Genomic DNA, 26,847 nt, shown 5'->3' on the forward strand with positions numbered 1-26,847 from the left:
TATTTTTTATAAAATTCAATGGGAGTCACCCTTTGTGAAAGAATAATTTTTGAGTGGTACTATAACCACGGCTCCCAGCTTCCTCTACCATTAGTTATTTTAATGTGTTTTATTTTTTTATATGTATCTTTTAATAATTTTGAATATATTATTTTAAAATTTACAATATCATTAAAAAATATTTTTTTAATTATATAATAAAAAATTAAATAAAAAAATAAAAAATACCAGTGATAACTTTCAAGTAAAGCTGAAAGAGGTGGCTTTACTATTATTCAATTTTTTTTAATATTTGCTTTCATAAGAATTAAAACGTCAAATTGAGACTAGCAGTCTACTATTTTTTTTTATTTAATAAATATGTTAAATAAATTTCAGACAGATTTGACAAGTGAGAGAAATATAAAATTTTAATCTGATTTCATTATTATATTTTCTTTAAATTTAAAATAAAATATAATAAATAATTTTTTATTTTTTAATTTTAATTTAAATTTTAAAATATTAAAATAATAATAATATTAAAAAATAATATTTTAAATTTTCTTGTGAAAGTTAAAATTGTAATACTACTGTCCAATCCTACCCTTTTTATCTTGGAAAACTACTCCTACAGAAATGGGTTAACGAAATTTTTTATCGAAAATTGTTTTAATGTTTCTTTTTTAATGATTAAGTAAGTGTTTTTAAATAAATATGTGATTTTTTTAAATATTTAAGTAGTTTTAAAAAATGTTAAAAGAAAAATTGAAAAAAAAAAGAAAAAAAAGAAAAGAAAAAAAAAAAAGGAAATGCACTGATCGGTGGAGGATTTCTGTCTTCTGTGGACGTAGCAACGTCCTTTTATCTTTTCCGCCTGGATTCTGAGAGAGTCGGTGTCACTTCTGAAAGTCTTACCCAAGAAACCAACCGTTATACTTTTCACACCTCCTACCCCCTTACACCACAGCCCCATCCGTCGGACAGATCACACCTGAGGATCTTTCTCGCTTCTATCTGTACTCGGGTTCGCAACGATCACAGACATAATCGGCAATGTCGAGCCCTAGACCAGCTCCACCAGTACATTCACCCCAAGACTCTTGGGACTCCATGCTGCCGGGCCCTCCGAGCCGCAATAACTTCGGATCCTCTGACCTCAGCCCCTCCGGCCTCCTCGCCTTTCCCTCCGGCAGCTCCATTTCTGTCCTCGACTCTCGCTCTCTCCAACTTGTTTCTACCCTCCCCCTCCCTGTTCCGCCTTCCACTTCTTCCAATTCTCTCTCCCCATTCGTTACCTCCGTCCGCTGGACCCCTCTCCCCCTCCGCCGCGACCTCCTCTCCACTGAACCTTCCTCCTCCCACCTCCTCCTCGCCGCCGCCGACCGTCAAGGTCGCATCTGTCTTCTCGATTTCCGCTCCAGATCTCCAGTCCTCTGGTTCGAAACTGATCCCGCTTCCAAATCCGGCGTCCAGGATCTCTGTTGGGTCCAGGCCCGATCTGATTCCTGCCTCCTCGCCTCCATCAACGGTCCCTCCACTCTCTCCCTCTACAACATCTCCTCCGGGCGCTGCGTCTTCCAGTATGAAGCCGCGCCCGAGTTCCTCTCCTGTCTCCGCCGTGATCCTTTTGATTCCCGCCACTTCTGCGTACTCGGCCTCAAGGGTTTCCTCTTATCCGTCAAAGTCCTCGGCGAGACGGAGGCTGATATAATTCTCAGGGAGTTTCAGATCCCCACCGATTGCGCCGAATTGCAGAAATTGGAGAGAGATGCCGCCGCCTCCACTAACGGTTCCAATTCCTTGTCGCCGGCTTCGGCGGCGTTTCCTCTTTACATGGTCAGGTTCGCGTTCTCGCCGCATTGGAGGCACATTGTTTTCGTATCATTCCCGAGGGAATTGGTGGTGTTTGACATGAAGTACGAGACCGCGCTCTTCACCACTGCGCTGCCTCGTGGCTGCGGCAAGTTTCTTGACGTCTTGCCCGATCCGAATAAGGACCTACTCTATTGTGCTCATCTTGATGGGAAGCTCAGTACTTGGCGCCGTAAAGAGTGAGCATTATTTTTTACCTTTTTTTTTTTTTTTTTTTTGAAAATATGGTTATAGTCTACACTAGGCTTCAGTCATCTTATCTACCATGTTTCAAAATTTATGATACCAAGTTCTGCCACTATACGATGTTGAAAGAACAAAGGGATTTAGCTGTACATGAACAATTCGTGAGTTTCCCACGGAAGAGTAGTAGAAATAATATTCATCGATCTAAGAAGCATTAATTAGGACAATCAATAAGATAGGTGGCTCAGTTTAAGTCACTGCCTTATGACCAGAATGCTTACTACCAAGTGATCTTTAGTAGCAATGGAACGAGGTTATACCATGTTCCAATACAAAAACACATATGCCACATCCCTTTATTTTTGTAATTGACCTGGCCACTGCAATCCCTAGTCTTGTTCAGGGTCTAGCATGGTCCATATCTAGGATTTAGAGGCCATTTTGTACAAATGCTACTTCAACTCTAAGTTAGCAACTCAGGCAAGTAGGTTTACTATATGATTTTTTGACATTAGTAACTTTAATACGCCATATTAGGGTTGAAAACTGACCCTATTGGTGCGGTGATGTGTTTTTCAAGGGGTGATAGCGACTGAAACCGGCCGGTGTAGTTTTGGTTGGTTACCATCGGTTCAACGGTGTTCATGTCGGTTTACACTTCAGAACACCCATTAAAAAATTTCACAACAAAATCATTACAAAAACTAGAAAAATTAAAAGAACCCCATCAACAAATCTCGCAACAAAATCATTCCAAGAACCCCATCAACAAACCTTAATTGAATCGGAGATGAGAGAATCTGAGAGAGAGAGTTGAAAGCCTGGAAGTTTGAAATGGCACAAATGGATAGAGGGAGAGAGGGATGGCAACGGAGCAAGAACCCCATCAACAAATTTTAAATGGATCGATGGCATCGGAGAGAGAGAGAGAGAGAGAGAGAGAGAGAGAGAGAGAGAGAGAGAGAGAGAGAGAGAGAGAGAGAGAGAGAGAGAGAGAGAGTGGCACACTGAGGGGAAGGGGGGCTTAGGTGGCGCTGTTTGGTGTATTAAACCAATCGGCATTGTTTCATATGTATTTTTTCAAAACCGTGGGTATAAAATGATGCCGTTTAAATCATTTAAATAAAACTGCGTCGTTTTCCCTAAGGTATATATAAAATATATATATATATTATATCGACTGGTTCTGCAGTTTGAACTTTGTTTAGACCGGGACTGAACTGGCCGACATCAGTTTCTTGTATTTCCTACCGTTGGCCGACTGGTTCTCCACTGGTTACGGACTCCGGCGGCCATTCCCATTGGCGACGGTTGGACCCGTCTGTTCTGGTACAGCCTAACCCCATATTGAGTATAGGAAGGTGGTGAATAGGATTACGCATTACTTGGAAGGAGAAGTTCTTGCTCTTTATAATGATATATAGGCTTCTAATTGCAACATTGACTAGTTCTTTTGAAGCATGGGTCTAGATGTGGTTTAGGCCCTTCCTTGGGTCGTTACAAATAATATTTGAGCCAAATGCAACTAGAAGTGGACCTGAGCTGTGCTACCCATGATGGAATGACCAGATTTAAGAGTGGAGCCTTGGTCTTGGTGGTATGCTCCCTCCAAGTCTAGGATTCACTCTTGGTTGCAAACAATTTCTAAGGCTATCGGATTGGGGGAATTTCCCCTTAAATTTCTCGACGTGCACTTGCGGGAAACTCATTGCCGAGGGCCTAAGCACCCCCTAAATTAGTCGGGACTACCAAAAAAAAAAAATTGAGGGGGATATTGTAATTCCACGGATTGAATAGAGGAAGGTGGTCTCATTTTGCTAGGGAGAGTTCTTGCACTTTATAATGATTTTGGGATTCTCTAATTGTAGCAGCTTGGGCCTTCCTTAGGTCATTTAATTGAAAGAGTTGTTGACTATGATAGATGTTGGGTTTGAATAGTTCTTTTTTGATAAGCTGGGTCAGAAGAGTTGCATTGTAGAAATTCATGTGTTTCTTTGAGAAGGAAAATTCAGTTCATTTAAAAGGGTCCAGTTTCCCAAAAGAAAGAAACTTAAGCCTTCTAGAAAACCAAATGATTTTGCATTAATTTAATCTTCGGAACGTTAGGTATCATAAGGCACCTATTACTTGTAGAAAAAAGGCACCTAACTTTTTATTGATATTAAGTTGGAAATGTCAATGTTTTTGCTGAGATGATTTTTGAGGTACTTAAAGAAGCTAGTAAAGACGTTGTGAATTTACGTGAGAGTAAGTTGGAGATTTCTGATTAAGTTGGTTATGGGCATCTTGGATGCTATGAGAGGGGTCTTATCATTTAGCTACCAGAGTTCTGAACATATCCAGAGACTAGACAATACTGAGTAAAGATACTGCCACTGCTGGAAATACTTCACACTGCAGTTTACTTATCCGAAAAAAACCTGCACTGCATTATCTTTATGTTAACAGGTGTCTGTTCATCTCTACAACTAGAAGCTTCTGAATGTTATATTAAAAGTCTTAATACTTCGGGTCAATTCAATAGAATCCTTCATTACTAAAAAAATACTTTGCATCAATTGATTTTTTAACTTAATTTTTGTTTTCTTTGGGATAATCATAAAACTGATTAGATGGCAAATGGTTTCTGGTCAAAGGGAATATACTTACTTGAATATTGTCACAGACGAGAGCAGATACACATAATGTGCTCAATGGAAGAGTTGATTCCCTCGATAGGCACATCTGTCCCTTCTCCTTCAATTCTTGCTGTACTCATCTGCCAATCAGATTCTACCTTCCAAAATGTTGGCAAGCTCTATTCTGATGTACCTCATTCTTCTTCTCCAGATGTGGATTTTGATTCACCTTTTGATTTTTGTGATGAACCGCTACTTGTTTCTAAGACACATTTAATCTCCATTTCTGATGATGGAAAAATTTGGAACTGGCTCTTGACTGCTGAAGGGGCTGAAAGCATGCAGAAGGACGATACAAACTTGGGCTTGGTTGCTGATGTCAGTGAAGCACCGGTTCCAGAGACCAATGCTAGCATGGTAGTTTCTTCTACTGGTGGACCTGCGATGGAAGCAGGTAAGCAACTGAAGTGTCTGGATGGTAGCAGAAGTGGCCCATCAAATTCTACCTTGGAAGATATGTCATTTAAGGTTTGTATAATTATTTTCTTCTACAGTCCTTTTTTATTTTCATATCTGTCAATGCTGTCACAAGCTAGATAAAAGGAGTAGCATTATGACATGAACTACGGGAAAACCCAATTATTAAGTATAAGCTCTCTCTCTCTCTCTCTCTCACACACACACACACACACACACACACACACACACGCACAGAGGTAGAAAGAGAGTATTCAAAGAGAGCTGAAAAGCTTTATTGCCAAAGACCACCAGTGCAGGAATGAAGTATTCTAGAACTTTTGTACCACACTAAAATTTAATGAATGTTGTTTAATTGGGCTTGGTTATCTCTTATCTCTAGCCCAATATTTGAAAGTACTAACATGGAGCTTTTGGGTTGACTATTTGATGGTGCGTTGTTGTGCATTTGTTACTTTATTGTGGTATAAGTTGCCTAAGATTTTTGGCATTTCTTTTTGTTTGAGTCAAGATTGCATCCTAGGGTGGACATAGCACCTTATTTTTTTTCTTTTTGGTGTTGTTTATCCTTTGAAAAATGCTATCACTGATGAATATCATTATTTTCTTTTGTCTGGGCATTTTCTTTATTTTTTCATCCATACTTACAAGTCATGTCACTCATGCAGATTAGCTTAGTTGGACAGCTTCAGCTTCTTTCTTCGACTGTGACCATGCTGGCCGTACCTTCCCCTTCTTTAACAGCTACTCTGGCCCGTTAGTATCCTTACGTATAATTTTATTGAATACACTACAATTTGGTGTGATTTGAAGAAAAAATGGCAATGCTTTGTATGCTGATTAGTATGATTTATTAAAGGTGGGGGAAACTATCCTGCTGTAGCTGTTCCACTGGTTGCTTTGGGAACTCAAATTGGGACAATTGATATCGTTGATGTTTCTGCCAATTCTGTTGCTGCAAGTTTTTCTGTTCATAATGGAATGGTTAGAGGATTACGGTGGCTTGGAAATTCTAGACTGGTCTCATTTTCTTACAGTCAGGTGGATTATCTTTGATTAGGCTTTTTTTTTTTTTTTTGTTTAAAAAACTTATAAAAAAAAAAATGTTCTATTTATATGTCATTTGTTTCAGCACACCCCCATTCTTTCCCCTACCACTTTTTTCCTGTTTCTTTTTGCTTTGCTTTATTTTGTTTTACATTATTAAAATTTCTCGATTTGCATCTTTTCTTGCTGCCAGGCATCTAGGGTGATGATTTTCTCACTATCCTCTAGTTATATGAAATTTGTTCATTTTTCTTAAAACATTTCCATGTCCATTACTACACTTTATGCTTAGGTGCACGCTAACTTTTGTTGATCCAGGTGAATGAAAAATCCGGAGGCTACATCAATAGGCTTGTTGTTACCTGTACTAGAAGTGGCCTGAATAAAACTTTTCGGGTTTTACAAAAGCCAGAACGCGCGCCCATAAGAGCTTTAAGGGCTTCTTCATCTGGAAGGTTGGCTCTGAACCATGGGTTCTCTCATCTTTATTTTATGCCCATCGATTTAACATCTTATATCTGAAATTGTGTGATTTCGTCGGTCCTTATCCATGCAAAAGTAATATATTCTAAGCTTGTCATCTGTAGCTTATAGGTAAAAACCTTTTCTAGATTGTGTTGGTTTGGTTTGATAACCTAAAAGAACTAAAATAGGACAGAGTTGTGATTTCTCTTGGTTGATGAAAACCGTGCATGAGGTGTATACAAGAGCAACACTTATACTTGTTAGGCTAGGAATAGAAGGAAGTCATGAATATTTATGCCATTTAAGTCTATTACGATCAACCGATGAAATAAAGTAGTAAAGAAAAACAGTCTAAGCTCATCCATTGGCCGGTCGCGATCAATTGTCTAAGTAGGTAGGGAGGGAAACATTCAAATTATAGTCTGAATATGTATGTAGGAATGTAATTGGGGATGCTTGAGCATGGATCTATATATATATATAATTGTTGGATATTTGCTACTTACAAATCTGGAACAGATTGTACCAAATGGGTATTGAAAAAGGGAAAGAAAAAAATTTGGAATGTTGAAAATGTTAAATAATTGTTTGGCAAGCATTTCTTTTTCTGTCAGAGCTGCAGTTGGTAGGTTATGTTTATTTAGGAAGGACTAATAGTGTTACACTATAAAATATTGTAGAATTATAGGGAGATTTAATTCGATGATCTGTCAGCAATGTTAGGGGCTAAGATTGAGGAGATCTACAGCTAACAGATCATGTTTTCTTATCCCATGATTTTAGGAGATTTAATTTGATGATCTGTCAGCAATGTTAGGTGCTAAGATTCAGGAGATCTACAGCTAACAGATCATGCTTTCTTATCCCAAGATTTTAGGGGATTTGGTAGTCTGTTACCAAATCCGTAGATATGAGTTTCCATTTTTATAGCTTTCTGTTTTAGGTAGTTTTGATTCTTTCCTAAGTAAGTTGTAAATATCCCTAAAATAGATGAGTATTATCATCTATATATATAGAGGGGAATGTAATCATTTTTGATATATTGGAACATTGAGTTTTTCCTTCCAATTCGATAAATATGTAGGAGCCAAATCCCATCAGTGAATAGTTGATGATTTACCTGATCCATGTGATGGGGACACGTTGCACGAGTTCAGGGTTTAACTGGGTTAAAGATGTGTTGGGCTTGTACGGTCTTTGGGATTTCTTGTCATCAAAAGTGTTACATCATAAAATATTTTCAAAAACTAGTGTGTGCAGTTTTAGGGAGAGTCGTGTTCAATGAACATCTTGGAAAATATTGAGTAAATGGAAATGGAAGATGTATTCGACAAATATTTATCTATGATCTTAAGATAGTTGCTTAGGTTTCATATAATTGATCAGTAGTATTTTTTATGTCATATTTGTTTCCATAGGAACTTAATAGAAACTTTTCTCTTTGTACACTCATAACTTTTCTCTCCGTACACTCTAAATCTCAATAAGGAAAAGTGAAAACTTTTTTTCATGGTGATGCTTGTGTTTGTTGCGGTGAGTTTTTGAGTCTAGAGTGGTATGGGGCATTCAGTATTTGTAGTTATTGAGTCTAAGGAGTTTGAGGTTTTTAGAGATGGTAGACATGTGCTTATTATTGAGAGAGGGAGAAGTGGTTACAAAGATTTGCTTGGGTTTAGGCACGGCACGATGGTTCATAAGAGCCCTGGAGGATTGTTTGAAGACTGGGAGAAAGGTGTTTTATGCTGCTTATAGGGAAGGAGGCAGGGGATACACTGCGCAGCGCTGTTTTAACTCTAGGGGCTGTTATATGGAGTTTGTGGAGGTGGTCATTGGAGTTTTATTATTATTCCAGAGGACAGGGATGGTAGGGAGTGGAGTAAGTTGGTGGAAGCATTGAGGGAGGCTAGAAGAGGTTCTGCTATTCCGCCACCACCTGAGAAAGTGGAGCAACCAGTTGCTTGGTCGTGTAGGGAGGCTCTTCAACAACCTTGAGAAAGTATTAGGTTGGGGGCTAGTTCTGACAAATTGGCCTGCCCGAGAGGTGGTGTAGGTCTGCTAAGAAAAAGTAGCGAAACCAATCCAATAGGTACCCAAAGCCTTGAGAGAGATGGCAGGGATGTGATCGGTCTGAAAGTGGAAATGGAGGAACGCATGCTATTGGAGCTAAAGAATCAATTAGAAGTTAAGTAGGACAAAGTCAAATTGGCTTATTAGGCGGGCTGAGGAGAATAGAGGGATGGGCTTGGGCTTGGGTTTGGGTTGGGATCGGAATGAAGTCCAAAGAAGGGATCCTTCAAGCAGCCATGCCCCTATGGGCTCGTCTAGAGGGCCTCAGTCAGATGGGTTGAAGGGGAAGGCCAAAATAGATGGGCCGGGTATATGCCAAAGCCTGAGAAAGGCATGGAGAGAAAAGGGGTGTCGGATCCCCGAAATACAGACGTCCGATATATCGGCTAATCTGAAATCCTCCTTTTCGAAGCCGATATTTGGGCTGAGTGCCCTAGAGCTGGCACAGAAATTGTCGGTGGTGCCTAGAGAGGTAGTTGGTGGTCCGACAGAGGCTTCTCAGGCATTGGCTGTAGAAGAAGGGGAGTTCGTGGGGTATACCGTAGATGGAGCAAGGATGGAGGGTGAGTGTCAAAACAAGTAGAAGAGCCAGAGGAGTACTAGTAAGACAGAGAAAATGCTGGGGAGCTCTGATTTGCCACAGAAAATGCGGATGGTGGGAGAGGAGCTTCTTGCAGTGGTAGAAAGTGATGGGCTGCTACTGAGCGAAGGTCAGAATATGCTAATGGTGGGAGAGGAGCCTCTTGCAGTGGAAGAAAGTGATGGGCTGCCATTGAGTGAAGGTCAGAACATGCCGATGAGCTCTGATATGCCACAAAAAATGCTGATGGTGGGAGAGGAGCCTCTTGCAGTGGAAGGTAGTGTAGTTACAGGGAGTGGGGACGTGATGGAGAAGGGGGAGCTAGAAGGGGAAGGCTTTGATTCTTTTTTAGCCTTCTAGAATCTCAATCGAAGAAGGAAGGGGGGGGGGGGGGGGGAGTTCTCATGGGAGGAACCTTGCCTAATCAGTATTGTGCCTCCTCTACCACCTGATTGGGTAATGAAAAAGTGGAGGAATTGCAGAGTTGCATGGGGATTTCGTATGAGGGCTATGCTGACCAATTTAAGGCATTGCTAACAGCAATTGAGGCTAGCCACTACCAACTGGGAGCAGGATCCAAAAAAAAAAAAAAGGGAGTTGAAGGGTTATCTTGGTCTATCAATTATGATGGAAATGAGGGGAGTGCAAGCCGTGGTAGGAGCAAAGGGAGGGCCGGTATAGTTGATAAGTGAAGCCCAAAATTCTGAGTTGGAATGTTAGGGGACTGAATGAGATTAACAAGCGCCTTTGGATATGAGCTTTGTTAAGACATTGGAAGATGGACATTATCTGTTTGCAGAAAATTAAGTTGAAGCTTATCACAAGAAGAACTATACGGAGTTTATGGAGCTGTCAATATGTAGGATGGTCATACTTACCTTTGAAAGGGGCTTTGGGTGGAGTTTTGGTTATGTGGGATAAAAGGGTGGTGGAGACTTTGACGAGTTGTGGGAGAATTTTTGGTGGGGTGTTCTTTTAAAAATATAGAGGATGGGTTTGTATGGGTATTTGTGAGGGTTTATGGTCCTGATTTGGATTGTGAGCAGCGGTTGCTTTGGGATGAGCTTGTAGGCTTGTGTTCTTGGTAGGAGGTTCCATGGTGTATTGGTGGAGATTATAATGTGACAAGATTTTCCAGCGAAAGATCGGGAGAGGGGCGACAAAACTATGCCATGCGGGAATTTTCAGATCTCATTTCCGAGCTGGAACTTTTGGACTTACCTACTTGGTCTTCTAACCAGGCTTGGTCAAGACTGGACAGATTCCTTGTATCTCCCTCATGGGAGTCGCATTTTTCAGATCAATGTCAGAAAAGACTTCCTAGGGTATGCTCAGACCATTTCCCCATCATGCTAGATTGTGGGGGAATCCTAGGAGGTAGAAGGCATTTCAAATTTGAGAATATGTGGTTAAAAGTTGAGGGTTTTGTGGATTTGGTGAGGCAATGGTGGAGTTGCTATCACTTACAGGGTAATTCAAGTAATGTATTGGCTAGAAAATTGAAAGCTTTAAAGAATGATTTGAAGACATGGAATGGACATGTATTTGGTGATGTTATGTTACAAAAGAAGAGTTTATTCCAAGAGTTACAAAGCTTGGAGGGTATAAGAGATGAGAATATCCGAAAAAGCAAGTAGTTTTTGAATTGGAAAGAGTGATTCTAATGGATGAAATTTTGTGGCGGCAAAAGTCAAGGTCATTGTGGCTTAGGGAGGGGGATAAGTGCACAAAGTTCTCTCATTGTGTTGCAAATTCACACAGGAGGTTCAATACTATTGAGTCCATGAACATTTGTTGTCATAACCTGTTGCTTGGAGGCCTACCTTAGATGGACTAGCTTTTGAGTCCATGGATCATAGCAGTATGGCTTGGTTGGAGAGACCGTTTGAAGAGGAAGAGGTGCTTCTAGTTATCAGAAAAATGAATAAGGATAAAGCTCTGGGCCTGGATGGTTTTAGTTTGACATTTTTTCAGACTTGTTGGGAGGTGGTGAGAGAGGATGTCATGCAGGTTTTTTAGGAACTTTTCACCTTTGGTAAGTTTGAGAAGAGCTTAAATGCTACTTTTATTGCACTCATCCCAAAAAAGGCGGGTGCTATAGAAGTGAAATATTTTAGGCCTATTAGTCTTGTGAGCAATATATACAAGATGCTATCCAAAGTCCTTGCTAATAGAATGAGCACTATTATGGACAAGCTTATCTCTAAGTCTCAAAATGCATTTGTGCGAGGGAGACAAATATTGGACTTGGAACTTATAGCGAATGAGTGTTTGGACAACAGGATATAGTCAAGAGTACCAGAAGGCCTATGATCACGTTAATTGGGATTTTCTGTACTATATGTTAAGCAGATGTGGTTTTGGGGAAAGATGGAGGATGTGGATGAGGCACTGTGTGTGAATGGCTCGTTTTTCGGTCTTGGTAAACGGGGATCCGGTTGGCTTCTTTAGTAGTTTGCGGGAACTATGACAAGGTGATCCTTTATCACCTATACTATTTGTACTAGTAATAGAGGCTCTAGCTAGAATGGTGTCGGCTGCAATTGAGGGTGGTTTTTTTTTTTTTTTTTTTTTTTTTTTTTTTTTTTCTGGCTTTTCAGTGGGGATCCACAATTATTTCCCATCTTTTGTTTGCTGATGACACATTGTTGTTATGTGAGGCAAAGGCAGGACATATACAATCTTTGAAGGCCATCCTACTTTGTTTTGAAGCGGTATCTAGTTTGAAGATAAATCTTGCTAAGATGGAGATGGTAGTGGTTGGTGAGATGAGCAACATTAGGGGGCTGGCTAACATTTTGGGTTGTGTGGTTGCTTCGTTGCCATTGAAGTATCTTGGTTTTCCGTTGGGGGCTCCTTTCAAAGCTAAGACTATTTGTGAGGATGTGGTGGAGAAATTAGAGTGCAGGTTGGCTAGGTGGAAAAGACTGTATTTAATTAGAGGGGGCGGCTTACACTTATCAAGAGCACTTTATCCAACCTTCCTACATATTACTTATCTCTCTTTCCTCTCCCTGCCTCTCCCTGCTAGCATTGCAACCAGAATAAAGAAAATTCAACGTGATTTCCTATGGGGTGGAATAGGTGATGAGTTTAAATTTTATCTAGTGGGGTGGGATAAAGTGTGTATCCCTTTGAGAGATGGAGGCTTGGGGTCTGTAATGTGAGGGCTTTTAACAAGGCATTATTAGGGAAATGGTTATGGCACTATAATAATGAGAGGGGAGCCTTATGGAAAGGGGTGATTGACACAAAGTATGGATGTGCATGGGGGGTTGGTGTTCTAGAGAGGGTAGGGGGGCATATGGGGTGGGGTTATGGAAGTATATAAGACTGGTGCTCTTTTGCTAGTAATACCTGGCCGTGTTTGGGGGATGGCAGTAGGGTCAGTTTTTGGCATGATGTGTGGGTGGGAGACACGGCCTTGAAAGATGCTTATCCTACTATTTGCATAATTGCATGGGAAAAAGAAGCTAGGGTGGCTTATCTGCTGGTAATACAGGAGTGGAACATTAGTCTTACTCGGGATGCACAAGATTGGGAAGTGACTGGTCTTATGGAGTTTCTTAGCCTGTTGTATAATACAGCCATTGCTGCCACAAATGAAGATAAGATGGAATGGAGACTTTCTAGGAAAGGAAATTTTTCTGTAAACTCCATCTATGAGGCAGTTACCATGCAACAAAGGCACAAATTTCCTTGGAAGAACATTTGGAGGAGTATAGCACCTACTAAGGTTGTTTTCTTTGTCTGGAAAACATCTTTAGGGAAGATTCTAACTATGGACAACTTAAGAAAACAAGACCTTATAATCCTAGAATGGTGCCTCACTGCCTTATGTGCAGAAATAGTTGTGAATCGGCGGACCATCTACTTCAACATTGTCAGTTTGCTCGGGAAATCTGGAATTACTTATTCAGCAAAATGGGTATGGCATGGGTAATGTTGGGAAGGGTGGTGGAATTACTAGCTAGCTGGAGAGAGATCATTGGGACACCACAAATTGCAGCTACGTGGAGGCGTGGAGGATGGCTCCTTTATGTATTCTTTGGTGCCTTTGGAGTGAAAGAAACGTTAGACATTTTGAGGATTCTAAATGCTCCTTGGTAGAGTTTAGGAGTTTTTTTTCGAAGACTTTATTTATTTGGGTCATTGCTTTAGATTTGAATGGTCTCAGCTTCCATGATTTCCTTGTAACTGTTCCTAGTGTTTAGTTAGGTTTATTCACATGTATACTTCCAATGTACCTGGGCTATGCCTATCTTTACATCAATAAAATTTCTTATTACTTATCAAAAAAAAAAAAAAAATTGATCAGTAGTTGTTATATCTTCATTGACGAAATTTCCATGTATAAATATTTTATTGATATTCTTTGACTCGTACAGACTGATATTGTCTTGAAGAGCTGATATTTCATTGAAATTGTACTTTCATTTGGTGCTGTATCTCTTCTGATTTCTTAAATGATCGTGCCTTTATTTTTGGTGTTTGTAACTTCATCTGCAGTTTGAGGTAATATTGTGTCTAATCATGTTAGCAAATTTGCAGATATCTTCTAATTTTGTTTCGTGATGCGCCTGTAGAGGTTTGGGCAATGACAAAAACGCCCATCATGGTAATTTGGCAGCTACCTTTCTTTACCTCCTCCTACTTGAAATGTTGTCTAATGAGTGAAGTCATCTATGGACTATGGGACTATGGGTTTTGGATGACAAGATTATATGATTCTGCAACTATTGTTGTTTGAATATATCTATTTGGTTATATGTTTTGGAAGGTTTGAGGTATGAATGACATGCATGACATAGTGTATGTGGTCAGTATTATTATGTGTTTTGGTCACCTTGGAGACGTGATGTCCTTTATTTTATTTTAATTTACTTATCATAAAATATTATGTGTTTTGGTATTTGCCAACCATCGCATCTAAGGCTCCTTTCTTCCCAAGTGTTTCATAACTCAAGGTTCACGAAAGAAAAATTTGAGCACAATAGCATGAAAATCAGAATCCTTTAGGCAGAAAGGTTAATAATATTTTCTTGTTAATACTCCTGAGGTTGATATCTCAGTCACAGTATTATGGATTGATTGATTTAGTTTCTTTTGTGGTTTACGTGGAAACTGAGTGCCAGATTCTTTTGCAAAGAGTGCTATAAGCATCCCCCTCTTTTGACAAGTAGACCTTTTCGCCATTTTTGCTTAAGTCTCTCTATATGTCCATGTTGTATGTACCTGGCATTCCTCATTAGTGTCCCCCCACTGCCTAGATAGCAAAGGGATTGGGTAGCTGTGTGTTTATCTTGTTGCTCTCTAGTTTTATCGGAGTGGGAGTTGTTCAAGATGAGCTCAGTAGTTTACCTAATTTTTTTAGGATATGCTCTTTGATTTGCTTTTATTAGGTTTTTAACGAGTAACCTCATTTTAATATTGTAGTAAAATTTTCAGAATGTAGGTACCACAAATTCATTCCAAGAGGCACTCGATTTTAGTATATGTTATTCTAAGCATTCATCTATTTTCCAGTGATTTTTTATTTTTTTTAACCTTTGGATTGTTAATTAGGACTTGGATTTTTTTTTTTTTTCTAAATCTGGTAGCAGAGTATCTATTTATATACTTATCCTCTATCATTGAGATTTCCCCCCAGATTGGAAAATTATATATATATATATATATTTTCTAGCTGATTGTGTTGAGGAATTTTTAATTCATAATATTTTGTGCCTTCACATATCTTGTATGTTCTTCCAATATATTTTTTTGATTGGTACCGGGTGTCCAAGAACAACATCCTAACTAATCCTAGGGGTGCACAGGCCCTCGGCAAGGAGTTTCCTACAAGTGCACTTCGGGTAATATAAGGGGAAAATCCTCCAGTCCGATGAACCTTAGAGATTATTTGCACCCAAGAGGTTTCAAACCTTAGACCTTGGAGGGAGCATATCACCAAGACCAAGGCCTTTACCACTTAAACCAACCCCTAGGGGTTGTACGTTCTTCCAATATATATTGTGTGTGTTAGATAGGTATTTGTTTATTCATATACTGTTTGTTGTGCTTTTTATTTGCTTTTTATATACAATGAATTTAATGTTTTCTTTGTGGATAATACATTTATGCACACATATAGATGTTGGTTTAGACTTTGTTTCTGATGAAGATGTTTATTGTACTTTATGTCTCTATGTAGCTTAGATCATTAGCTCTCCCCTTTACGGTAGTGGAATGGACTCTTCCGACAGTTCCTAGGCCTGCTCAAACTGGATCTTCTAGGCAATCATCATCATTATCTAGAGATCGTACAGATTTGGCATCAGATGGGGCATCTACGCCAACGCAGGCATCATCTTCAGATTCTAGTGAGCTTCTTTTGTTCATATGCTTACATATTTTTAAATCTCCTCTACTTCTTTTACTGATAAATAAAACTAATCACTGTTTTTCTTTCTGCACCAAAGATTTAGACTAGTGTCTGGTCTGTATTTTTGCTTTTCGTTTTCTTGGATAATAATTATATGTAACTGAAGGTAACTTTCATATGCAGAGGCAGTGAGCTCAGATGGATCTCAAGATGACACTTCTGAAAGTTTTGCATTTGCGCTGGTAAACGGTGCACTTGGGGTTTTTGAGGTTCATGGGCGAAGGATCCGAGACTTCAGGTATGATTATTCTTCAATTTGAACAAACAATATAGTATATATCAATGCATTTGGTCCGCATGTTAGCTAAATGGATGTACAAATAGATCGTATTCTTGGATTGCCAAATAAGAGGTTGTGTCATAATGTACTGTAGGCTACAGGTCATATTTCAAAAATCAAGTTCTTTGTTTTCTGGAATGATCTATCATGCCTTGGGGAAGCATGAATCACCATGAAAATTATTGCATATATCGCTCGTTGAAAGCCTTGGCTATATAAAAAAAAATTAATCATTTTTGCTATCTGAATCACTCGCACTTGTGCTTCTTATATGCATATGTCTTGTTGACACACACCCGAGTCCTTGTTAAATTGCAAGTCTGGATTTGAACTGCGTGCTTGAACATACTTTTGTAGCACATGTTTTTGGCAGTATCCTTGTTGCATGTGATTTTTCAGTTGTCCAAAAGATGAAATGGAGATTGAATATGATGACAAAAAAAGATTGCCGTGGTGGTGTGTCTGTTTAGTTGGGGTATTGGATCGATTCTTTTCAAACAGTTTTTTTTCTCCACTAGTGCCCTTACGACTTGGTTTGTCCCCCTATATTGGTTTTCTTGTTCCTAATATATTTCATGATATTTTTTATTGGTGATCATTTCAAATGATCACAGATCAAATATTGCTTTGATAATTTGACTGTCTGTGTTGTATAAATTTCATAAACATATGATTTGATTTGTTTTTATCTCATAAAGGCTACATTTTTACTGTCTCCAGACCAAAATGGCCTTCTTCCTCATTTGTGTCATTTGATGGATTGATTACAGCCATGGCATACCGCTTGCCTCATGTAGTATGTATAATATCTTTTGAAATTGTTTCATCTGATTGATAATCTAACTAGAATTTGATCCTCCCATGATTTCTACTAAGAGTGGCAACTGCTTAATTAATTTTCCAGGTCATGGGGGACAGGTCGGGGAACATAAGGTGGTGGGATATAACAACTGGACATTCTTCCTCATTTAATACCCATAGAGAAGGAATCAGGCGAATCAAATTCTCACCTGTTGTTGCTGGAGACCATAGCCGAGGGCGTATTGCTGTACTATTTTATGACAATACATTTTCTGTATTTGATCTTGTGAGTAGGAAAAATGATGTTGTTAATTTTTTGCTTTTCCAGTTTGTTCTTTGATATGGTTGCACTATACTCTCAGTTGCTGTAGCCCATGATTTTTACTTACTGGTTCTTATTTGCTACACAAATAGAAAACACTCATTCAGCTTATTGAAATTCGTTGGCCTATTTGCTGTGTAATATAGTTAACAAACTAACCACAACTTCTACTATGAGCAGACCACTCATGTCCATTTTGCATGTGTTTGGTAAAATTTAGTCACTGGTGGACTAGTTAGATGATTTTCTTGTACACCTTGGTTTACTCGGATTGTACCTTTTATGCTTTTCAATGAATTCTTATTACTCATGAAAATTTAGTCACTGGAAGAGCTTTTTTTATGCTCTTGCTTCAGAGTCTTGACATTTTTCAGGATCCTGCATGTGTATGCTGTATATTCTGTTGATTGATGTAAATTTTATCCAATTATATGCTTTTCGTTCCACCACTTTCAAAGGATCATTTTTCTGTTCAATCCTAAATTTCTACATGTTTATTACTTGCAGGATTCACAGGACCCATTAGCCAATTCTCTTTTACAACCTCAATTTCCTGGAACCCTAGTACTGGAGCTTGACTGGTTGCCTTTGCGAACTGATAAAAAGGATCCTCTGGTATTGTGCATTGCTGGAGCTGATGGTAGCTTTCGCCTTGTTGAAGTTCATACGTATGTGCCAGATTTTTTGGTGCTTTTGGATTCTTTTGTGTCCTTTTTATGTTTACATGACTAAGAATGTCAAGATTACATCTTCGATATGTTGTAAGAAATTGTAAGATGTTCTTGATGAGATCCAGTAGAGGCTAGATGATGCTCTGTTATGGCTCTGGTTAGATATGAAGTTTTGAAAGGTTTTGAGGGGCTAATAATCAAGGGTTGAGATGCTGATGAGGGTGACACATTCACATAGTTATTTTTAGGATAGGGGATTAAGGCACTCAGACCTATTATGAAGGACAATCATTCTTATAGTGTCTCTGTGCATGTGTATCAGTGTCACTATGTGGCCTTCTGTAATGTCTGCATCCAATGATGCAGTACAGGTCCTCAATTGATAAAGTGAAAAAAGTACTTTTTGGCTATTATACATGAGGATAGCAATGCAAATCATTTAAAATAACGCTTTTTTTTTTTTAATGAGAAAACTTGCTTATGAATGACTTATCGCCACTTTGAGCGAAGCATTGTTCCAGCTACGTATCTGATGTTTTGATAGAAAATGTGCATGATAATTGAAGAACTTCCAAAGAAATTGAACAGCACCCCCCCCCCCCCCCCCACAACAAACAAGAAGTAGCAGTATTGTTGTTGTTGTTATTCTTTTAGCTTTTAGATTCTTTTTCAATAGCAATTCGTTTCTTTAAAAGAATTTTTGTCAGTTCTAGACTTTCAGTTTCAATTAAAAATGAATTTGTTAAGCATTCTCTAAGTCTTAAGTTCTACACTCTTTCTGAAAAGAAAAATAAAAATGATATATTTATATGTAATTAAAAAAAAAAAAAAACATGTTTGTTTTTGCTTTCTTGTTTGGTGGATAAGTCACTGTTTTAAACTTGAAACTGAAAAACTTCAACTAGTTGACACCTAAGTGACTTGGCACGATCCTAATGCTTGGATCTTTAAAAGGGGTAAATTGTAAAAGAAATGGTAATAGACTGAAATGGATCTCGACTACAGAGTAATATTATGAAGTATTCATGAACTGTTTGGGTCTCTTATCTGTGAGAAGTGGTAAACTGCCATTCTGTAATTGTACATGCTCCTTGATGGTTGATCTTGCCAGCATAAGATGATTTAAAGGACTGATTGAACATCTGCTTTATATCAATTGGTCAATATTGAGCATTGAGGCTCACTTTTAGTATATTTTGTGTCTATTGACAAGCTATCATGCATATTGTCTTGTTTTGTGCTTTGCTCATCTTGTTCTTTTTTTTTTTTTTGCAGAAACGACAAAAAACTTGGCTATGGACCCCAGTCCAGAAATATCAAAGAGAGATTCCGGCCAATGCCCCTATGTTCTCCCATTCTACTTCCTACACCACATGCCCTGGTAACAAGTATACTATGTTTCCACTTATTTATTCAGTGCTTTTGTGTCAAGACAATATCAAATACATTGCTGTCCTAGTTGAGCTGTCAACAGTAGATGATGTACTTTTATATCTAAGTTCATGGTTATATCTTATATTTAGGCAAATGTACAGAATTTAAACCAAATGGAAAAGAAAAGGATAATCAATTAGCAGTTTTTAAAATAAAACTTAACATGCATATCTCATTACTGAATAGAGCTTTGCTTTTCCTTTTCAACTTCCCCTCGTCCTCCATAAACATATTTGAGAAAATGGTGTGGTCCTCAGATAAACTGCAAATGCTACTTTGTCTCAAATAAGATGTGGAATAAGATATGGAACTAGTGCTTAGTTGTAATTAGGCATGTTCGATGTATACTCCCGGTGTACTTGGGCTATACCTTTACTATCACTCTTACTTACAAAAAAAAATTTAGAGAGAGAGAGAGAGAGAGAGAGAGAGAGAGAGAGAGAGAGAGAGAGAATGAAGAACCAATTTCTTGCGATCTACTGATTTTAAATTCAAATTTTCACTACAGGCTCTGCGAATGGTATTGCAATTGGGTGTAAGGCCCTCATGGTTTAATACATGCAGTACAACTATAGAGAAAAGGCCACACCTAATTCCAGGGGCTGCTTTATACTCGGGAGATCTTCGCAATTACATGATTGAGTTACCTCCTGTAGGTGACTCTGTGGTGCCAGAGATGCTCTTAAAAATATTAGAACCTTACCGAAAAGAAGGTGGATCTTTTGTCTTGTTTGTTGTGTTTCCATTGTATATACTGGTTTTGGCTTTTTCTGACTTGTTACTAATGCTTCATTGCTCAAGGCTGCATAATTGATGATGAGAGGGCAAAATTATATGCTAAGCTGGTGAATAAAGGTTGCTCTGTGAGGTTTGCGTTTGCAGCTGCAATCTTTGGCGAATCTTCCGAAGCATTTTTCTGGCTGCAGTTGCCCCATGCTCTCAAGTATTTGATAAATAAATTAGTAAATAAGTATCCACAAAACCCCCATGTAGCAGCATCAAATTCAGAGCTCGATGACACCGCTATACTGAAGAGGATAACATCAAAGGAGCGATCGATGCCTGGAACAAGGAAGAAGGATGCGCTTGTAAGTCAATCCATTTGTTAACAGCTAATTATTTTTAACTTAAAGAGTACTGAGATTTTTTGTTAGGTTTCTAGCTCAATTGTTTGGTATGGCATGTCATCTTTTAAATCCCAAACATCTGTATGAGTTATTCCTTAATATTTTAAGCAATCTCATATTCTCTTACACTAATTTTTCCATCTGGTCAGAGTCAGGGTCAACTTAGGTTGATGGCTTTTGAGCAAGAAGAGCTGTGGGAAACTGCTAATGAGCGTATTCCATGGCATGAGAAATTAGAGGGAGAAGAGGCTATTCAGAATCGTGTACATGAGTGAGTACTCCTTAAGTTTATTATTAATATTATTATTATTTTGTATGTAACAATACCACTTCTTGTAGAAGCCCTGGGGGTGCAGTCCAAGTACCCTGGGGGTATACGAAGGGGAATGTCTGGTTTAAGGAAGGTTAGGGAAACAAGAGCTATAAAAATCTATAAAGAATTCAAAACGAGAGTTATTGTGGATTGTAGTCCACTCATACAAAGATCTATGCATGAATGTTCTTAATTCTGTCGGTATTTTTACAATCTTTGAAATCTCGGGCGTTGCATTCCCTCCAGATACTCCACATCAAGCACAAAGGCCCCATCCTTTTGACTTCTATACCCGTGACTCCACCTCTAGTGCCTCCCCAAGCCGCTATTAATTCCAATACTTGGAGTGGTTTGCCCTTTATGTTCTGAGAAGTTGAGAATATGACCGCCCTCAAGGCCCCATCCACTGGGTGTAGAACACAATAACATGTTCTGACCTCAAATTGTGTTCCTCTGGTATGGATCCACTGTTTTATCTTCATATTCACCCGTAAATCTTTGTTTGAATACATTTAGTTGAGGAGTGAAGTGACAGCATCCACTTCCCAGTCCTGCGTCAATCTTACTATTATTTTTACTTGTGCCAGTTCACATTTTTAGCTCAATAAGCATTAGTTTGACTTAATGCTAATACATGGTTTGCATGTTATACTCCATGTTAGACCTGGCCTATGCTAATACAGAATTGTGGTCCACCCAGCCCATGAGAGCCCATCCTCAACGGGCAGGATTGGGCTCATATTTGAGGTCCAATTAAGTGGCCAGAATTATAAAATTAGGCTTATTTAAATTTTGCACTGGGCTATGGCTAGGTGCTTAGAAACCTAGCCTGGACCAATAACAAGCACATGAGTGTTCACCCTCCTTTTGTCAATTGAAGAAGAAATAGAAAGTTTATTGGGCCACAATTGAAGGCAGGCCCAAGGACTTCGTTGTGAAGCAACTATATGCTTTGGGTTAAAGTCTTTAGACTGATAACTTGATGGCCATGCCTATATACATGCCATTACTAGATTTTTGCAGAAAATAAAGATCAAGAATCTTGCAACCTGTTTAAACCCCTAGGGGCTGGCTCAAGTGGTAAAGACCTTGGGCTTAGGGGTATGCTCCCCCAAGTCTAAGGTTCAAATCCCTTTGGGTGCAAACAATTTCTAGGGACCATCGGACTTGGGGATTTTTCCCTTGAATTACCTAAAGTGCACTTGTGTAAAACTCCTTGCTGCCTGTGCATCCCCGGGATTAGTTAGGACGCTGTTCCCGGACACTCGGTGCCAATAAAAAAAAAAAAAAGAAAAAAGAAAAAAAAAAAAAAAAAGAATCTCACAACCGATTTCCCATTGGCTATGAGGAGAAAGTATGGACTTGTCGGTTTTTCCATAGCAAATACCTTGTGAACAACATGAGGTTGGTCAGAACCGAACTGCTTATGATCCATTGTGGGAGTCTGTATTTTATCTTTTAAAACGACCTTTTATGTATTTTTTTCTCCTTCCCATTATAAAATCTTGCATATGGACTTGAATTATCTAAGCTTCCAATTAGCACTATTTAGTTGACTGGTTGGTAAGACCATGTATCTTCTGGCTAATTATCCATCACTCACAATGATATAACTATATGTTTATGTGGGTGTATGTGTCAAGGATGGATCCCATCCTTCCAAATGCTCTCCCACCCAACACACATTCCGAGCTTCCTTAATTTTAACAAGCTCAGCTTCCTGTTGCAGAAAATTATTGAGACTGTATCCACTGGCTTTTCCAATTTCTCAATAACAAACTAGTGAAATCTGAAATAAAAGAGGCCATGTACTTTTACTGACTTTGGTTATCTGCAATATAAGTTAGAGATCAAGATAAATCAGCATGCGCAAGAATGGGTACTAGATTTGTTGGATCCCATTGCATGCATTTCCTGTTATTGACACATTAAGTTTACACTCTACCTACAAATGGTAGAATATCTAGCATCGTGTGAGCTCTAGCTTGTTTTGGTCAGGCTCCTGGACTTTACTGGTTGTGGCTTCACTTCTTTTTACAAGTGGTTGTGGCTTCACTTATAAAGAAAATTTTAAAGTTGTGGGGGATCACATCTTCTGATACCTGTGCCTTTTCATGTCTTATATTCAGGCTTGTCTCAGTTGGAAACTTGGAAGCTGCAGTTAGTTTATTGCTTTCCACTCCTCCTGAGAGCTCTTACTTCTATCCAAATGCTCTACGTGCAGTTGCCCTTTCATCTGCTGTGTCAAGATCTCTTCTTGAACTTGCAGTTAAGGTAAGTATTTTATGCATCTGTACACCTTCAAAAGACATGGTGATTTGAAACAAAAAATGGTATACTTTTCCACATTTTGTTTACTTCATCACCATATTCTCAATTAGGTTGTTGCAGCCAACATGGTCAGGACCGATCGGTCACTATCTGGTACTCATCTTCTCTGTGCTGTTGGAAGGTATCAGGAAGCTTGTTCTCAGGTTAGGATCTGTCTTATATAAATGCTCTCTGATCATTTTTCCCTCGTAAAAATTACCAGCTACAACAGTCCATCTTTCATTTCAGAAGCATGTCATTTTTCCTTCTTTTAAATTATAAGGCTTGTGGTTAGTCTTTAAGGTATTCTCATAAAACTTTTGGAGTGTTGACAGTATCTGGGAAAAAAGGACATAAGAATATAGTAGGTTAATACCTCAGATGATAACGCCCTGCATCCCCATGTACCCTAAGATTTGTCCAACTAAGTGCCTGAAATTTTGGCATGTAAGAGAAATGAGACATGTAAATTGTCAACTGATTGAACTAAATGTGCAATTCTATGAACATCATGCTTCATGACTGGGAGCTGATCCTGTTGGGCTCTGATTTCGTCAAAAGACAGAAAGAGTGTTGATGTCAGGAAAATATTGAGATAATGTCTGGTGCCGTTGGATATAGGTCTAGACCACCTGTAACGAGAATTGATAACAAGTTGGAAGGTTTCCTTGCTGCATTCATTGTGGTGTCTGGTGCAGACTGTGAAGCATCCCTGCTGGTTAAGGAAATATTGTTGCAAAAATGGAACAAGGGTGAAATTTCATGTCAATATGCTATGCTTTATTGTCGCTAGGCTGATTTTCATCCCATCTCTTAATGCAGCTACAAGATGCTGGCTGCTGGACAGATGCTGCAACTTTAGCTGCTACACATTTAAAGGGGTCTGATTATTCAAGGTTTTTCTTCTTTTTCCTCGGTTTCCTATTTTTTTTTTTTTTGGCAACTTATTCTGCTTATTGAATTTTCAAGGTTGATCCATCTTTCATATTGCTTTTCTTTATTTTATGAGTATTTTTCCTAAAATGTTCTGTTGCGTGCCTTGCGGTAGCTAAATATGTGTATTAATTTGGGGCCTTGAAATCACAAAATCAAGTTGCCTATGTAGTTTATGCATAGGATATTTCATCATAGATGGAGGAGTAATTTTTTTATTTTTAATTGATTTCTGGCTTTTGTATCTATAAAGAAGCCTGATTTTTTGGCATTATTTTTAGTGTTTTATGGTGTAACACAAGCATCTCAATTTTTTTTTTTTATAAGTAAGAGATAAATATTATTGATATGAATGAGATAGGCCTAAGCCGTGTACTCCGGAAGTAGACAGAAAAAGGCCTAAATACATTTTAACTTTGCTGAATTAAAGACAAAAAATCATGAACGTTGTCCCCATTTAGTACAATAGCAAAAAGCCAAAGCTGTAAAGTGTGGAGAAAGAAATTTTTCTGTTCCTCCCTTGTATGTTCCTTATCATCAAAACAACGCGCATTCCTTTATGACCAAATACACCACATGATACATAATGGAATCATCTTCCACGCCGCAGCCACTTGTAGCTTCCTCCAACATCTCAAAAAATCCACCACCCTCGCGGGCATCACCCAAGAAACATCCACCCTTCGAAATGATAATGGAGTCGCCAGTGCCATTACCCACCTGATAACCAGATAAGAGACCCCCATCCACGCCTTTACCATCCGACTAGGAGCCTTCATGACTAAAACAAACAAAAGAGAAGATAATGGATCTCCTTGTCGTAGACCCCGAGAGCTACTAAAGAAACCAACAAGTGTGCCGTTAACTAGCACTGAGAACCTTGCAGTAGAAATACAATGACTCATCCAGGAGATCCACCTCTCACCAAATCTACACCTTCCAAGCATATATAATAAGAATTTCCAGTTCACATGATTATAAGCCTTTTCCATGTCTAGCTTACATAAAATACCTGGCTCTCCCTCCCTCAATCTATGGTTTAAGCACTCATTTGCAATGAGCACTGAGTCAAGGATTTGTCTCCCTCGAATAAATGCGTTTTGCAACTTGGAGATAATCTATTCCATCACAGGAGTTAACCGATTTGCAAGCACTTTCGAGATTATTTTGTAAATACCACTCACCAGGCTTATAGGATGAAAATCCTCAATAATCGACGCCCCAGGTTTCTTGGGAATAAGAGCAATAAAAGTCGCATTAAGAGATCTTTCAAACTTTTGAAAAGAGTGAAATTCACTAAATACCTGCATAACATCACCTTTTACTATGTCCCAGCATGTTTGAAAGAAACCCATAGAGAATCCATCTGGTCCTAGTGCTTTATCCTTTGCCATACTAGAAATAACCTTGTAAATTTCATCTTCATCAAAAGGTCTCTCTAGCACACACACTCTTAAGAATCAATAGTCTCAAAAGACAGGCCATTAAGTTTCGGCCTCCAATCAACTGGTTCGGTGAGAAGGGACTCATAATATTGCGCAATATGGTTCTATATAATAGAAGGCGAAGTCAACACCTCAGGACCTGAATGTAACACCTCAATAGCATTACTACGCCAATGAGACTTTGCCACTTTATGGAAATACTTCGTGCACCTATCCCCCTCTTTCAACCAAAGTGCCCTAGATTTTTGGCGCGAAGAGGTCTCCTCCGCCAACAAAACTCTCTCCAGATTTGACATAACCATGCCCTTCCTCAACAACCCCTCCTCTAAGATATCTCCCTGTAACTCCTATCCCTCTAATACTTGCAATTCCTCCTGTAGGGCTGACTTCTGATTGTCAATGTGGCCGAAGACTTCCAAGTTTCACTTCTTTAAATCTTGTTTAAGAGCCTTTAGCTTACCTACAAGGATGAAACTTGGAGTACCCAAGAATTGGTATGAAGACCACCAATCCCTCACCAACTCAACAAACCCATCCGCTGGAAGCCACATATTTTCAAATTTGAAGTACCGTCGACCATTGTGGATGCCCCCACAATCTAGAAGAATAGAAAAATGATCAGAGTTGACTCGAGGTAACCATTTTTGACATATTTCTGGAAAGTGGGCTTCCCACTCTGTAGAGACAAGGAATCTGTCCAATTTCGACCAAACCCGACCTTTTGACCAATGTATTCGCCTCCTGTAGTCGATAAACAAGAGAGAGAGAGAATTCTGTGTTGTGTTTTTATTAATGAATAATCAACTATACATATACAAGTAGTGACCATTATACCCTCACACTATACATTTAATTACAATATGTGTATTCCAACACTCCCCCTCAAGCTGGGGCATATATATCATATAAACCTAGCTTGGAACAAATAAACTTTAGCCGACTATGACAAAGTGGTTTGGTAAACACATCTGCAAGTTGATCAGCAGACTTCACAAAGGGTGTAGAGATGTCACCACTGAATATCTTATCTCGAATGAAGTGACAATCAATCTCAATGTGTTTAGTCCTCTCATGAAATACAGGATTAGACGCAATATGTACTGCAGCTTGATTATCACAAAATAACTGAAGGGGGACAGGAGCTGGAAACCCAATCTCATGAAGAAAGTGTTGCAACCATGTCAGCTCACTAGCAGTGTGAGCCATTGCTCTGTATTCGGCCTCTGCACTAGATCGAGCTACTACTGTTTGCTTCTTACTCTTCCATGTAACCAAATTACCTCCTACAAGGTACAATATCCAGTAGTCGATCTTCTATCTGAAGGAGATCCTGCCCAATCAGCATCTGAAAAAGCTTCAATTCTAAGATGTCCATTTGGTCTATACAACAACCCAAGACCAGGAGCTCGCTTAAGATACCGAAGAATATGGATTACAGCATCCCAATGTGAGACCCTAGGCGTTTGTAGAAATTGGCTCAGTACACTTACTGC

General features: G+C 38.9%; 1 protein-coding gene across 5 annotated transcripts in view; it reads left to right on the plus strand.

Moving 5' to 3' along the window:
- Window positions 1-838: 838 nt before the first annotated feature.
- Window positions 839-26,847, plus strand: part of LOC122305155 (WD repeat-containing protein 11) — a 38,613-nt gene continuing 12,604 nt past the window's right edge. Inside the window, exons 1-18 of one of the 5 annotated variants that reach the window (XM_043117489.1) lie at window positions 840-2,033; window positions 4,706-5,186; window positions 5,804-5,891; window positions 5,995-6,176; window positions 6,501-6,637; window positions 13,846-13,912; window positions 15,488-15,656; window positions 15,842-15,956; window positions 16,719-16,794; window positions 16,903-17,085; window positions 17,629-17,789; window positions 19,068-19,173; window positions 19,735-19,939; window positions 20,028-20,314; window positions 20,503-20,624; window positions 22,796-22,940; window positions 23,048-23,140; window positions 23,799-23,872. In XM_043117489.1, the coding sequence (XP_042973423.1) occupies window positions 1,036-2,033; window positions 4,706-5,186; window positions 5,804-5,891; window positions 5,995-6,176; window positions 6,501-6,637; window positions 13,846-13,912; window positions 15,488-15,656; window positions 15,842-15,956; window positions 16,719-16,794; window positions 16,903-17,085; window positions 17,629-17,789; window positions 19,068-19,173; window positions 19,735-19,939; window positions 20,028-20,314; window positions 20,503-20,624; window positions 22,796-22,940; window positions 23,048-23,140; window positions 23,799-23,872 (3,689 nt within the window). In that variant the 5' untranslated portion in view covers window positions 840-1,035. Of the gene's footprint in view, window positions 2,034-4,705; window positions 5,187-5,803; window positions 5,892-5,994; window positions 6,177-6,500; window positions 6,638-13,845; window positions 13,913-15,487; window positions 15,657-15,841; window positions 15,957-16,718; window positions 16,795-16,902; window positions 17,086-17,628; window positions 17,790-19,067; window positions 19,174-19,734; window positions 19,940-20,027; window positions 20,315-20,502; window positions 20,625-20,912; window positions 21,123-22,795; window positions 22,941-23,047; window positions 23,141-23,597; window positions 23,740-23,798; window positions 23,873-26,847 lie in introns of those variants that run through there. The other 4 variants (XM_043117490.1, XM_043117491.1, XR_006241036.1 and 1 more) reach the window with 4 other exon arrangements.

Source organism: Carya illinoinensis, chromosome 3 (genome assembly GCF_018687715.1).
Source record: "Carya illinoinensis cultivar Pawnee chromosome 3, C.illinoinensisPawnee_v1, whole genome shotgun sequence".
Classification (NCBI taxonomy): domain Eukaryota; kingdom Viridiplantae; phylum Streptophyta; class Magnoliopsida; order Fagales; family Juglandaceae; genus Carya; species Carya illinoinensis.